Source organism: Apis mellifera, linkage group LG1, assembly GCF_003254395.2.
Source record: "Apis mellifera strain DH4 linkage group LG1, Amel_HAv3.1, whole genome shotgun sequence".
Taxonomy (NCBI): Eukaryota; Metazoa; Arthropoda; class Insecta; order Hymenoptera; family Apidae; genus Apis; species Apis mellifera.
In genome coordinates, this window is record NC_037638.1 from 19,151,557 (window position 1) to 19,166,964 (window position 15,408).

Genomic DNA, 15,408 nt, shown 5'->3' on the forward strand with positions numbered 1-15,408 from the left:
AGAATACTCTTACACGCTTGGAGAAAAATTATTCAAGATTGTATCGAGGATTATATTTTTGGGTAATTTAAAATTCGTGTAAGAAATCGATGAAAGGTATTTTTAGAAAAATACTTCCAAAGGTGAAAGTCAAGATCAAATATTAGAATGTTATTTTAAGTATCGGTTGAATTCGATAGGAATAAATCTGTTGAATTATTGGTAAATCGAAATCAAATCTAAGTACAGTGAATCTTATATTCTGAATTCAATCGGTATATTTTTAGATTTTCAAATCTAAACATCGTTATTCGTGCTCATTCCGCTCGTTAATTCATCTCATTAATGTAGTCGGATATTTTCTTCAAATATTCATGATTATGCAAAACGATTCGTGGCTATTACGATTCACACGGAACGAAATGAAATTTCCACGATTGAGAGTTCTTCTTCTCCAAGAAGATCGCGATGATTCTGGCTTCGGTAGAATTTCGGTATTCCGGGACAACGAGGTGATCCGGAAGATGCCGAGATTGCAGCCATGATCATTTCTGGGATCTTCGAAATTCGCATCTTCTACGCCTCCGGAATCTTTCGACGATGAAATTTAAGACGCCTGATGTATCCTCGTAATCCTTCGATATCTGGGAACACAGGGAACCTCTACCTGCTGAAATTCCAGATATCGAAAATTGGAAGAGAGATAGAAGGAGGTGTAGAAATTCTGAAACAAAAACCTTCTGCGATTTAACGATAACGATAATTTATCGTTAAAGGATTGAATGCGATTTTATTTTCGAAAGCGAGAGGAAATCTCTTCTCTGTTGGATTTGGTAATAAATCTTGAAACGAATATTTCTCGAAGAGATATGACGAAAATACAGACGAAAATATGGCGAGAAGGCAGTCTACTTGCAGGAGTCGATTGTCGCCCGACTCGAAGGCTCATTTGCATTGCGTGACAGGGCTGTTTTCAGCGACGGCGACCCTTTACGTGTTATAAAGCTGGCATGCGTTGCATGTCGTTATTCCTCGACTTTCGACCCTCGGTAGGCTGGCTGATTTTTATTTTTCCACTAGCCCCTTTTATCCAAGCCGAGTTCACTCTTTTCTCCTCGTCCATCCCTCAAGCTTTGCTTCTTGGCTTCTTGCTCTCCTCTTTTTTAATTTTTTTTTTTCTTTTTTTCCTCTCCTCCATTTTAACGATTAACGTCGAGCAGACTCGACGTCGTTATTGATTAAGCGAACACGTGAAGGCGCACCGACATCTTGCATGCCGGAATTTCTCCTTTTTTTCTTCTTCTTCTTCTTCTTCTTCTTCTTCTCCTCCCTTCTTTCCTTTTATCGGCGGAACTTTATTGCTCCGCGTACAACGTTTCTTTCCTTCCCAAAGAATGGAAATATTTTTGAGATTATATGTAGGATATTTTGAATCCTGACAACGTACAGGATGGATGCTAAATATTCCATTTGGAGTTCTGAATTACTGATCGAGAAAGAAGATTTTGGTGTCCTCGCCACGATTTAAAGTTCGAAATTGTTTCGAGTTGAAGTACGAAATTATATGTCAATCCAATTATCGAAGTGGATAAGTTTGAGAAAATCCGAAAAATAGAAATTTTATCATTGCTTAGATATTTGGACGTAATTTGAAACGCTTGGACATACGTTCGAATATTATTTGACCTGAACGGATCCAGCATCCGTGTATCTGGGCCTGACTGAATAATTCTACATTCGAGAAAAAGTAAGAACTTTTTTATTATTATTTTTAAAAGTCTGATATATATTTTGTTCATATTTCTATATATTTTCCATATACGTGTAAATATATAGAAATATACAAAATATATGTATAAAAACAAATTTATGAAATATATAAAGGGTGATTAGCCAACTTCATTACATGGAATATCATGTTTGTTTTTGATACTATTAAAAAATGAGTTAAATAAAAAATGAATGGTTCAATAAAGAACGTAATATAATTATTCTCATTATAGATGGAGTTAAAATCATATAAAGAACAAATAATTCTTATAAATAGAATCATATATTTTTTAATGATGATGTAACATACTATTTCCTTTCCTAAAAAAACTATCGAATATTGATTTAATAACATATATAGTAAAATTAGTGAACACCAAATAAAGCAATGAAAAATATATGATTCTATTTAAAGAAACAAAAATAATAATCAAAATCTTTTACTCGTCAATCAATCAAAAAATTAATAACAATATTATCAACTATATTATCCACGAAACCATTCATTTTTTATTCTAAACATTTTTTAAAATTATTAAAAATAAACAAAATATTCTTGCGTGATAAAGTTAAATAATCTATCCGATAAATATATTCATGAATTTTTAGTATTAAGTAAACTGACAAGAAATTGTCAAAAAATGTAAATATATACATAAAAAGGTAAGTAAAGAAAAGGTAAGTATAAGGTAAGTAAAAAACTATATAAATATTTAATTAAAAATTATAATTCTATGAAATTTCTAGTGCCACCTCTTTGGACATCATATTCTCCTGTTAGAAAGTCGGAAATTTGGTCGAGGAACTTAGAAATCTGCGCCTCTGTCTAAAAATTTTTAGTGCCACCTCTTCACATATCATATTATCCTGTTAGAAAATCGGAAATTTGGTCGAGGAACTTAGAAATCTGCGCCTCTGTCTAAAAATTTTTAGTGCCACCTCTTCACATATCATATTATCCTGTTAGAAAGTCGGAAATTTGGTCGAGGAACTTAGAAATCTGCGCCTCTGTCTAAAAATTTTTAGTGCCACCTCTTCACATATCATATTCTCCTGTTAGAAAGTCGGAAATTTGGTCGAGGAACTTAGAAATCTGCGCCTCTGTCTAAAAATTTTTAGTGCCACCTCTTCACATATCATATTATCCTGTTAGAAAGTCGGAAATTTGGTCGAGGAACTTAGAAATCTGCGCCTCTGTCTAAAAATTTTTAGTGCCACCTCTTCACATATCATATTATCCTGTTAGAAAGTCGGAAATTTGGTCGAGGAACTTAGAAATCTGCGCCTCTGTCTAAAAATTTTTAGTGCCACCTCTTCACATATCATATTCTCCTGTTAGAAAGTCGGAAATTTGGTCGAGGAACTTAGAAATCTGCGCCTCTGTCTAAAAATTTTTAGTGCCACCTCTTCACATATCATATTATCCTGTTAGAAAGTCGGAAATTTGGTCGAGGAACTTAGAAATCTGCGCCTCTGTCTAAAAATTTTTAGTGCCACCTCTTCACATATCATATTATCCTGTTAGAAAGTCGGAAATTTGGTCGAGGAACTTAGAAATCTGCGCATCTGTCTAAAAATTTTTAGTGCCACCTCTTCACATATCATATTCTCCTGTTAGAAAGTCGGAAATTTGGTCGAGGAACTTAGAAATCTGCGCCTCTGTCTAAAAATTTTTAGTGCCACCTCTTCACATATCATATTATCCTGTTAGAAAGTCGGAAATTTGGTCGAGGAACTTAGAAATCTGCGCCTCTGTCTAAAAATTTTTAGTGCCACCTCTTCACATATCATATTCTCCTGTTAGAAAGTCGGAAATTTGGTCGAGGAACTTAGAAATCTGCGCCTCTGTCTAAAAATTTTTAGTGCCACCTCTTCACATATCATATTCTCCTGTTAGAAAGTCGGAAATTTGGTCGAGGAACTTAGAAATCTGCGCCTCTGTCTAAAAATTTTTAGTGCCACCTCTTCACATATCATATTATCCTGTTAGAAAGTCGGAAATTTGGTCGAGGAACTTAGAAATCTGCGCCTCTGTCTAAAAATTTTTAGTGCCACCTCTTCACATATCATATTATCCTGTTAGAAAGTCGGAAATTTGGTCGAGGAACTTAGAAATCTGCGCATCTGTCTAAAAATTTTTAGTGCCACCTCTTCACATATCATATTCTCCTGTTAGAAAGTCGGAAATTTGGTCGAGGAACTTAGAAATCTGCGCCTCTGTCTAAAAATTTTTAGTGCCACCTCTTCACATATCATATTATCCTGTTAGAAAGTCGGAAATTTGGTCGAGGAACTTAGAAATCTGCGCCTCTGTCTAAAAATTTTTAGTGCCACCTCTTCACATATCATATTCTCCTGTTAGAAAGTCGGAAATTTGGTCGAGGAACTTAGAAATCTGCGCCTCTGTCTAAAAATTTTTAGTGCCACCTGTTCACATATCATATTATCCTGTTAGAAAGTCGGAAATTTGGTCGAGGAATTTAGAAATCTGCGCCTCTGTCTAAAAATTTTTAGTGCCACCTCCTTACATATCATATTATCCTGTTAGAAAGTCGGAAATTTGGTCGAGGAACTTAGAAATCTGCGCCTCTGTCTAAAAATTTTTAGTGCCACCTCTTCACATATCATATTATCCTGTTAGAAAGTCGGAAATTTGGTCGAGGAACTTAGAAATCTGCGCCTCTGTCTAAAAATTTTTAGTGCCACCTCTTCACATATCATATTATCCTGTTAGAAAGTCGGAAATTTGGTCGAGGAACTTAGAAATCTGCGCCTCTGTCTAAAAATTTTTAGTGCCACCTCTTCACATATCATATTATCCTGTTAGAAAGTCGGAAATTTGGTCGAGGAACTTAGAAATCTGCGCCTCTGTCTAAAAATTTTTAGTGCCACCTCTTCACATATCATATTCTCCTGTTAGAAAGTCGGAAATTTGGTCGAGGAACTTAGAAATCTGCGCCTCTGTCTAAAAATTTTTAGTGCCACCTCTTCACATATCATATTATCCTGTTAGAAAGTCGGAAATTTGGTCGAGGAACTTAGAAATCTGCGCCTCTGTCTAAAAATTTTTAGTGCCACCTCTTCACATATCATATTCTCCTGTTAGAAAGTCGGAAATTTGGTCGAGGAACTTAGAAATCTGCGCCTCTGTCTAAAAATTTTTAGTGCCACCTCTTCACATATCATATTATCCTGTTAGAAAGTCGGAAATTTGGTCGAGGAACTTAGAAATCTGCGCCTCTGTCTAAAAATTTTTAGTGCCACCTCTTCACATATCATATTCTCCTGTTAGAAAGTCGGAAATTTGGTCGAGGAACTTAGAAATCTGCGCCTCTGTCTAAAAATTTTTAGTGCCACCTCTTCACATATCATATTTCCTGTTAGAAAGTCGGAAATTTGGTCGAGGAACTTAGAAATCTGCGCCTCTGTCTAAAAATTTTTAGTGCCACCTCTTCACATATCATATTTCCTGTTAGAAAGTCGGAAATTTGGTCGAGGAACTTAGAAATCTGCGCCTCTGTCTAAAAATTTTTAGTGCCACCTCTTCACATATCATATTATCCTGTTAGAAAGTCGGAAATTTGGTCGAGGAACTTAGAAATCTGCGCCTCTGTCTAAAAATTTTTAGTGCCACCTCTTCACATATCATATTTCCTGTTAGAAAGTCGGAAATTTGGTCGAGGAATTAGAAATCTGCGCCTCTGTCTAAAATTTTTAGTGCCACCTCTTCACATATCATATTATCCTGTTAGAAAGTCGGAAATTTGGTCGAGGAACTTAGAAATCTGCGCCTCTGTCTAAAAATTTTTAGTGCCACCTCTTCACATATCATATTATCCTGTTAGAAAGTCGGAAATTTGGTCGAGGAACTTAGAAATCTGCGCCTCTGTCTAAAAATTTTAGTGCCACCTCTTCACATATCATATTATCCTGTTAGAAAGTCGGAAATTTGGTCGAGGAACTTAGAAATCTGCGCCTCTGTCTAAAATTTAGTGCACTCTTCACAATATTATCTTAGAAAGTCGGAAATTTGGTCGAGGAACTTAGAAATCTGCGCCTCTGTCTAAAAATTTTTAGTGCCACCTCTTCACATATCATATTATCCTGTTAGAAAGTCGGAAATTTGGTCGAGGAACTTAGAAATCTGCGCCTCTGTCTAAAAATTTTTAGTGCCACCTCTTACATATCATATTATCCTGTTAGAAAGTCGGAAATTTGGTCGAGGAACTTAGAAATCTGCGCCTCTGTCTAAAATTTTTAGTGCCACCTCTTCACATATCATATTATCCTGTTAGAAAGTCGGAAATTTGGTCGAGGAACTTAGAAATCTGCGCCTCTGTCTAAAAATTTTTAGTGCCACCTCTTCACATATCATATTCTCCTGTTAGAAAGTCGGAAATTTGGTCGAGGAACTTAGAAATCTGCGCCTCTGTCTAAAAATTTTTAGTGCCACCTCTTACATATCATATTATCCTGTTAGAAAGTCGGAAATTTGGTCGAGGAACTTAGAAATCTGCGCCTCTGTCTAAAAATTTTTAGTGCCACCTCTTCACATATCATATTATCCTGTTAGAAAGTCGGAAATTTGGTCGAGGAACTTAGAAATCTGCGCCTCTGTCTAAAAATTTTAGTGCCACCTCTTCACATATCATATTATCCTGTTAGAAAGTCGGAAATTTGGTCGAGGAACTTAGAAATCTGCGCCTCTGTCTAAAAATTTTAGTGCCACCTCTTCACATATCATATTTCCTGTTAGAAAGTCGGAAATTTGGTCGAGGAACTTAGAAATCTGCGCCTCTGTCTAAAAATTTTTAGTGCCACCTCCTTACATATCATATTATCCTGTTAGAAAGTCGGAAATTTGGTCGAGGAACATAGAAATCTGCGCCTCTGTCTAAAAATTTTTAGTGCCACCTCTTCACATATCATATTCTCCTGTTAGAAAGTCGGAAATTTGGTCGAGGAACTTAGAAATCTGCGCCTCTGTCTAAAAATTTTTAGTGCCACCTCTTCACATATCATATTCTCCTGTTAGAAAGTCGGAAATTTGGTCGAGGAACTTAGAAATCTGCGCCTCTGTCTAAAAATTTTTAGTGCCACCTCTTCACATATCATATTATCCTGTTAGAAAGTCGGAAATTTGGTCGAGGAACTTAGAAATCTGCGCATCTGTCTAAAAATTTTTAGTGCCACCTCTTCACATATCATATTCTCCTGTTAGAAAGTCGGAAATTTGGTCGAGGAACTTAGAAATCTGCGCCTCTGTCTAAAAATTTTTAGTGCCACCTCTTCACATATCATATTATCCTGTTAGAAAGTCGGAAATTTGGTCGAGGAACTTAGAAATCTGCGCCTCTGTCTAAAAATTTTTAGTGCCACCTCTTCACATATCATATTCTCCTGTTAGAAAGTCGGAAATTTGGTCGAGGAACTTAGAAATCTGCGCCTCTGTCTAAAAATTTTTAGTGTCACCTCTTCACATATCATATTCTCCTGTTAGAAAGTCGGAAATTTGGTCGAGGAACTTAGAAATCTGCGCCTCTGTCTAAAAATTTTTAGTGCCACCTCTTCACATATCATATTCTCCTGTTAGAAAGTCGGAAATTTGGTCGAGGAACTTAGAAATCTGCGCCTCTGTCTAAAAATTTTTAGTGCCACCTCTTCACATATCATATTCTCCTGTTAGAAAGTCGGAAATTTGGTCGAGGAACTTAGAAATCTGCGCCTCTGTCTAAAAATTTTTAGTGCCACCTCCTTACATATCATATTATCCTGTTAGAAAGTCGGAAATTTGGTCGAGGAACTTAGAAATCTGCGCCTCTGTCTAAAAATTTTTAGTGCCACCTCTTCACATATCATATTATCCTGTTAGAAAGTCGGAAATTTGGTCGAGGAATTTAGAAATCTGCGCCTCTGTCTAAAAATTTTTAGTGCCACCTCTTCACATATCATATTATCCTGTTAGAAAGTCGGAAATTTGGTAGAGGAACTTAGAAATCTGCGCCTCTGTCTAAAAATTTTTAGTGCCACCTCTTCACATATCATATTCTCCTGTTAGAAAGTCGGAAATTTGGTCGAGGAACTTAGAAATCTGCGCCTCTGTCTAAAAATTTTTGTGCCACCTCTTCACATATCATATTATCCTGTTAGAAAGTCGGAAATTTGGTCGAGGAACTTAGAAATCTGCGCCTCTGTCTAAAAATTTTTAGTGCCACCTCTTCACATATCATATTATCCTGTTAGAAAGTCGGAAATTTTGACGAGAACATTTGGAAATTTTGTTTGTATCTAAGTTTTTTTAGTGCCATGTCTTTGTGTATCATGTTATGATGTTTTAAGTTTATTAAAAATGTAATTTAAGTATCAAATAATTTATGCAATATTTAATAGTATATTTGTATTAATTTATTGCTATAATATATATTTTTTTAAAAATATCCGCTTGTTTCCTCCTCTAGAATTATATTCTCCTAATCGGAAATAACAAAATCGGACAAAAATTCTGGCTGGCTATCCGAAAATTTTGAATATTAGAATTCATGGAATAATTTCTCTTGTTATCTCTTTATGTTTTATATTCCCCTAATACATAGTCGAAATTTCAGCAATGTATTTGCTAAATTTTTCGATTTTGTTACGGGAGAATATAATCATAAAGAAGGTGGCATGAGTAATTTTTCCAAGATTTCCCGAATTCATAATTTTGTGCCATTATCAGAAATTTTCGCTTGTATTTTGCCATTTTGTATTAGAAATATATAATCTTATTGGAGGTATCTCGCGGAATTATTACTTACCTTTTTTTACTTACCTTTACGCCTATTTACGTTCCATTTTCAGAACCTATATATGTGTTTTTTTTTTTTTTCAACAGTTTACTTAATTCTAAGTTAGTTTAATGAATATGGTATTTTACTTACCCTTTACATTGTGTCTTCTATCTTTCAAAGTATCGAATATATCTTTATTTTTTTTATTATATAACAATAGAATGAAAAAGATGTTCCTCAATTAATTATATTTTTTTTGTAACAATTAAAATTTTTATAATGCCTTGATGTAATGTTAATGGTAGCAGATGAAAATAAATCTGAAAAAAATATATAAACATATAGTATATAAAAATATATCAAATAAAAACTATGAAAATAATGAAAAGTTAAAATTTTGTCTTTTCTTTAAAGAAAATCAAAAAAATTGAAATACTTCAAAAATATAATAGATAGTGAAAAATATAAGCAACTTACTTGCATGTGTAATAGTTTCAGTATCCTGTAGAATCCCGATTGTCCATGGATCATAGATTAATAATCGCTATCGCAAATGAATCACAATTGTAATAAGTTTTATACGTGAGACGGTGACTATCTCTATTTATTTTTACAATTTTCCATTTTCTGATATCATTATCCCATATTAATAAATTACGTTACATGCGATATAAGTATAATAATATACTTTACATTATATTCCATATAACGTACTCATTATACGAAGTATATGAAGTAAAAATACATTGAAAGATACGTTTATATCCGATTTGTGCTTTAAATATTATTTTTGTTACAATCCGCAGAATCCAAATGTGTTCTCTGTCATTTATAACACGGGAGATGTCATAATTAGCATCATCATCCGTTGATCCTGGTATCCCAGAGCACGCGTCAAATCCTATTATATTGCCATTATAAATTGACACCGTCGTTTAGGCGGCGCGAACAGAGATGTATAAGGATCATCTTGGATGGAGCGAATAGAGGTGGCCAATCCGCGAGAACAATCGTTCCTGATATCAAATGCATTTGCTTCGATGAAAGGGCTCTCTCTCTCTCTCTCTCTCTCTCTCTCGCTCGCTCTCGCTCCCTCTCTTTCTGTTGGCACAGATAGAAGGACCAGTGGGAATCGTAATTGCAAGATGGAACCCTGTCTGTTTCTTCATTATGTCCGCCCCGTCAACTGTCTATTCACCTAAATTGGTCTCTCTTCACTCTCTTTCCATCTCAAATGAATCATTATTCAAAAATTATAACTTATTATCGTTATTTATCATAAAGACTTACACTTTAGATTCTTCTTTATATTCCATACTCCTTATCTTTCTTTTTTAATCCTTATCAATCATTCATCAATCGATGCACAATTTACTGTTAATTTTTATTATATGAATAATAATATATTCACGATACGCACGCTCCTAAATATATGATTGAATTAATGCAAGCGTTACATTAATAAAATGAAGAACCAAATATCGATACATTCGATTTTATATATTTAAATTCGTAAAATACACGTCCGATATGATAAAATTAAAATTATCAGTGATGAGTTTATTAAGGATTAATTCGCTTACAAATATTCTTTTTAATTTTTCTACGCTTTACTCTATCTTTATCCCGGCCTAATATTTTTATCGAACTCTTCCATTTTCCATTCGATCCATTTTCATCTCTTTTTTTACACACTCCTTTCATTATTTCAATTTCAAATCTTTCATACGTCTCTTTCTCATCTCTTTCAGTCCTTTTTACAGCCTGTCCTCCCCTTCTCGTTCAACTGTCGCTCGAAAAGAGAGTCCACGACCCACCCTGCTCCGCCAAGAAATTCAATTAGCCGATCATTAACAAGGAATTCCCTGTCCGCCGTGGATAAGTGACACCCCTCCGACCGTTCACCGAGAACAGAACCGCGGAGATGTGCTATTTCCAACCTATCCTATGTTCAAAGAGACAACCATCGCACGGCGAGTTTTTCTTATCGATCGTTCCAGCGAGCTACCCTTTAAATTCTCCATGTTCCATTTCGCGATCTTTATTTGTTCACCGTGGAAGAATCCCCCTCTACCCCATTAGGAGCAAAGAAGTTAATGCCTCGAAACTTTCCAACCCCCAACAGACGAAGAAGCAACTCCTATACAATCTTTCGGACACAGGATGATAATTTTCAACACAACTGACCATATTTTCAAGAAGACAAATTCGGAAGATCCGTGTTACTTATGATTTAAAATATATTTGATGTTTATTGTATTATTGTATTGTTTGTAATAAACGATTTTAACGAAAAATTTAATTTCTGTCTTTTTTTCATTTATCCTTTACCCTATCATCTATCCTTTAGGATAGATAAAGGATATATATAATAATAAGGAATAAGGATATTCATCTATCCTTTCTTCTAAAACAAGATTGGATATTTTTTTGATTTTGTTGATTTATGAAAATTTTAGCTTGGATCGATACGTAAGTAAAAGATTTATCAAAGTAATTTATTTTTTTTAAAACACGTTATTCGAATAATGTTATAAAGTAAGAATAATAATTCATTCTAATAACAGTCTTGTTTAATATCTTATAGTCCGAACAATGGTCGCCCGGATCTTTCATTGAATAATTATCTTCGAGCCCTCTTCCCCTTCCCATCCTCCACGCCCCTTCCCCCAATAGCTTTTCACGGATACTTTTCAATATTTCTTTTTTTTTAATTCTTGCTACCCTCGGCTAGTTTTTTGCTATCTTACCCTCCTCTCATTTATCCTCCTCGCCTTCAACTCCATAAATCTTCTTCTTATTTACGAACGCCCACACCCCTTCAACGTTTCGCGAGTAAATTCTAAACGACATTCTAGACGGGGCGAATAACCCCCCCTCCCCCCCTCGATTCTCCAGCCCCGTTTGATTGGCGCTGTTCCTGCAGAAATTCGTGCGTTACCAAGGGGCAAGCAACCCCCTGAAGAACATCATTAACATCAGAGAACACTATTTATTCTCGGCTAACACGAAAAGAGATATTCATTTTTACATTATCGTGAAACTTGACGAATTAATCGATTAAATTTATTCGAGAGTTTGTTTCAACCGTGGACTGATTATTTCTTTCTAATCTTCTTTCTTCTCTTATTGATTTGAATTTTAAATTACAAAGAAAGAAAAAGAGGGAAGAATAATAATATCACGTACAATAGAAAATTGTATTTCTCACAGGTTTGCAATTTATTCGCAATTACCGTTGGTGGATTGAAAGTATTCCATCGTTGGGGAGATGTTGGAGATGTTAATTATTGCGATATACTTTTTGGTCGATAAAAGGGGTAATTTGGAAGATATTGGGCGGGGATAGGGGAGCGGAAATGCCGCGGTCTGGTCCCATATTCGATAATTAAGCCGCAACACGCTGCAATTAGCGTTGGCCAATGTATAAAACGAGTTATCGTGCGCGGGCCTCGACCGCGTATATTATATCTACAGTGGTGGCTTATTCAATTACAACGGGGGAATCGAACAACGGCGAACAGACGATTCTCCATGAACGAACGATGACGCGGGATTTAAATTAATAACACAATGGAAGATAAAATTTTTATTCGAGTTAATAATAAAACGAGTTAGATGATAATACAAATCGCGTGGAAAGTCTTCTACGTGGAAATTTCGTCCATTTCAAGGGGAGAGAGAATCCGAATTTAAAATTTAAAATTCATACCTGGAGCAATTTTTACTTCTCGATCGGAGATCAGTTTTTAATTTTAAAACTTTTCCCGTGTATAATTTTACCCTGAAAATATTTTTCTACAAAAATACAGGGGTAATACAGGAGCATTAAAATTTGAATATTTTATAATTTGAAATTCCGTTCCATCTCGCGTCATCGTCATTACGAAAATTTTATTTTTAAGGAACGGGAATAATATCGAAATGACGACGAGATCGATTTCCCTCTCCCCCGAAATAATATTAATAATAAAAAAAAAATTGCTCGTATAAAACCCTTAATAATCGAACTCGCGTAAATTAAATGTAAAAAAAAAAAAAAAATTTACCGACTGTGTATGCTTCTCGTTTCACGATTTCGACGAGGCTAAACCGTTGTAGGTATCGAATTTTATCCCCCATCAGAAATCCGATAGTCGTACGGTGGTATGCAAGTACCAGAAAAAAAAAATGGAGGCAAGAAAAAAAATCATCTCCAAAAATCGAAAAAAGGAATATCTGGTAAAAGAGAATAATAATTAATTGATTAATTACGCGTTAAAAGTATCCAGTCTCGCGAAGAACGAGAAAGAGATACGTCTCGATAAAAGATTATCAGAAATTGGGACGAATTCCCAATTGCGTCGATAATTTAGAAAAGAAAAAGCGAACTCCGCTCTCTGTTGAAAATTTATTCAGGAAAGGGTGTTGCAAGGAAGAAGGGTCGAAGGGCGGTCGGTGGACGACGACTGTGGAGGCGATGGATGGTCCTCTCTCGGATGGTGGAATTTAATTTCATTGAAAATCGGACGTCGATGCTTCGAGGCAAAAACGAACGTACCTTCTGCTGGTACTACTACAGGAGGAGGAGGAGGAGGAGGAGGAGGACAGTCGGGGTGACTGTCGTGGGATTTGGTGGGACGAGTCCGCTGGTCGGGCCACGTGGCGCCATAGCGTGGTGGAGGACGGTTGGTGCGCAGCCTGGTGTCCTCGGAAAATATCGCCAAAAATCGTTCGTGGCCTCGGCCTCGCCTTCCGCCGGAAATTAAAGATTCAACGAGTCGAGGGTAATTTCGAGAGAGAAGGGAGCGAGGAACAAGGAGGAGAGCGAAAAGGAGGAGGAGGAGGAGGAGGAGGTGGATAAGGGTGTGAGACGGAGAAAGGGAAAGATAGAAAATGATACGGGGGATGAAAATGGAAATCGATTCGGAGAGAGGGTTGGAGAACGAGTTACATTCGGCGTCGTTAAGCCGATATCGACGGTTTCCCCGAAGGAAATATTCAAGGAGGGCGGTTTTCTCGTCCCTCCTTGAAGGGGGGATGGAAAAACTTTAACGCGACCGTGACCTTGAAACTGAGTTTTAATTATTCCACTCGAAGATCGGGGTGAATTAAAATCGCGTTAAGAAAGATGGCCCCTTTCGTTTCGGTATCTCCGTGATAATCTATCTCGTCTGGTTTTATTTCGAGTGTGTTTTGTAATCTCGTCGTGGGATGAATAATTAAGGGAATAATTTCGATTGATCGATGAGAAAGGTATGGCTAAATGAAGCGCAATATTGGAAATAGTGAAAGATAATAGAAACTTTTACGAACTTTTTAAATTTTGAAAGCGAGGCTCGATTAAAACGCTGATTGATTAAATTGCGAAGAAGTTTTCCATTTAATTAAAACCGTGGTTTCTTTTATCAACTCGAAATTAAGGGCTGTTAAATAAATTTGAGTCCCTGTATACTTTGCGTGACGAACAATGGATCGTTGTAATCGCTAATGATCCGATCAGAGCAGACCGAGGAGGCCATTGAATTCCTTTTCTCCTTCCCTTTCATCCCGATATTTCAATTGGATTGGAGACATAAGGATTTTAAATCCATGCTATTTAATCCACAGAGATTATTTACTCATCGATCTGCATCGATCCTGGAAATGTATTACGTTCTTTCAAGAATCCTGTTTTTCTTTTCCCAGGAATTGGATTAGTGAACGAGAGAAATAAGAATGGAAATAGTAAACGATTAAAAAATTATCCTTTTTAATAGAACTCAATTATTAACATAAAGCACACTTATCATCCCAAATTGATTTCGAAGTTACGTTCGAATATTATAATTTCCATGGTATTCTTAAATTTCAATAGATTTCTTTTAAGATTAAGAACTTTATTGATTTAATCGATCGAAGAAATGGTTAAACGTTTTATATCGATATTCGAAACTGTCGGTGATACAAACTCATCTCCCTTAACATTATTATTCGATATTTTTCCGCGCAAAATCCTTCTCATTTTCGAAGAACAGAGGCGAGGAGGGTCTCGTTAACGCAAATGAGAGTAACGATGGCGAACGTTCGCAAAACTAGTTTGCGCAAAGTAATAAACTGTGAGCGCGGTGTTTTATAAGCGGATCCCGGCCGCGGACAAAGGGATCCTGTTATTGTTAATTTAGTATAATTTGCCGTGCGGTGGAGGAGGCCGCGCCGCGGCTTAAGGGCAACGGTGGAAAAATTAGCACTTGTTATCTGAAATAGCCGCAATGGTGGACGACGTCGGGACGTACAATGGGAACGGGGGAGGAGAAAAGACGGTGAAATTTTCAGGTCTTGACGACATTACGCGACGTGATTTAATTTCTGATTACAAGGGAGATTCCTACCCCCAATGTGTTACCGTTCCGCTTAATTAAATCATTACGGTAATGGGCCCTCGAATATTCCTCCAACCTCCCTCTAATTTTCGCATCAAAATTATTACAATATCTAATAATAAATCGTAATTTAACGAACGAAAAATATTGTCAAAGATCAATCGAGTTCCATCGATGTATCAATAATATAACAAGATTTGATGAACGTAGGATCAATAGATTGTCAAAGATGAATCGATCACAGAATTTCCATCGATATATCAATAAGATTTGATGAACGTAGGATTGTTTAATTTCATACTTTCGTCAAATTGTTTAATCCAATTTTATCTAATCTTCGCGAAAATTATTATAATATCTAATGATAAATCGTAATTTAATACGAACGAAAATAATATAGATAATATAGATTGTCAAAAATCAATCGAGTTCCATCGATGTATCAATAATATAACAAGATTTGATGAACGTAGGATCGTTTAATTTCGTATTTTCATTAAATTGTTTAAACCAAATCTATCTAATCTTCGCGAAAATTATTACAATAT

The 15,408-nt window shown here is 35.7% G+C and overlaps 2 protein-coding genes across 6 annotated transcripts in view; both read left to right on the forward strand.

Moving 5' to 3' along the window:
• Positions 1–15,408, forward strand: part of LOC551647 — a 247,539-nt gene that overhangs the window by 217,993 nt on the left and 14,138 nt on the right. For 2 of the 5 annotated variants that reach the window (XR_001706421.2, XM_006571221.3), the window contains exon 17: positions 10,645–10,816. The exons of the other annotated variants lie outside the window; for them this stretch is intronic. Coding sequence is in view for 1 of the 2 variants with exons in the window: in XM_006571221.3 (XP_006571284.1) it covers positions 10,645–10,686 (42 nt within the window). In the remaining variant the exon portion in view is untranslated. Of the gene's footprint in view, positions 1–10,644; positions 10,817–15,408 lie in introns of those variants that run through there. 5 annotated transcript variants of the gene reach the window in all.
• Positions 1–15,408, forward strand: part of LOC551680 (histamine-gated chloride channel 2) — a 53,394-nt gene that overhangs the window by 14,249 nt on the left and 23,737 nt on the right. The gene's annotated exons all lie outside the window — the stretch shown is intronic.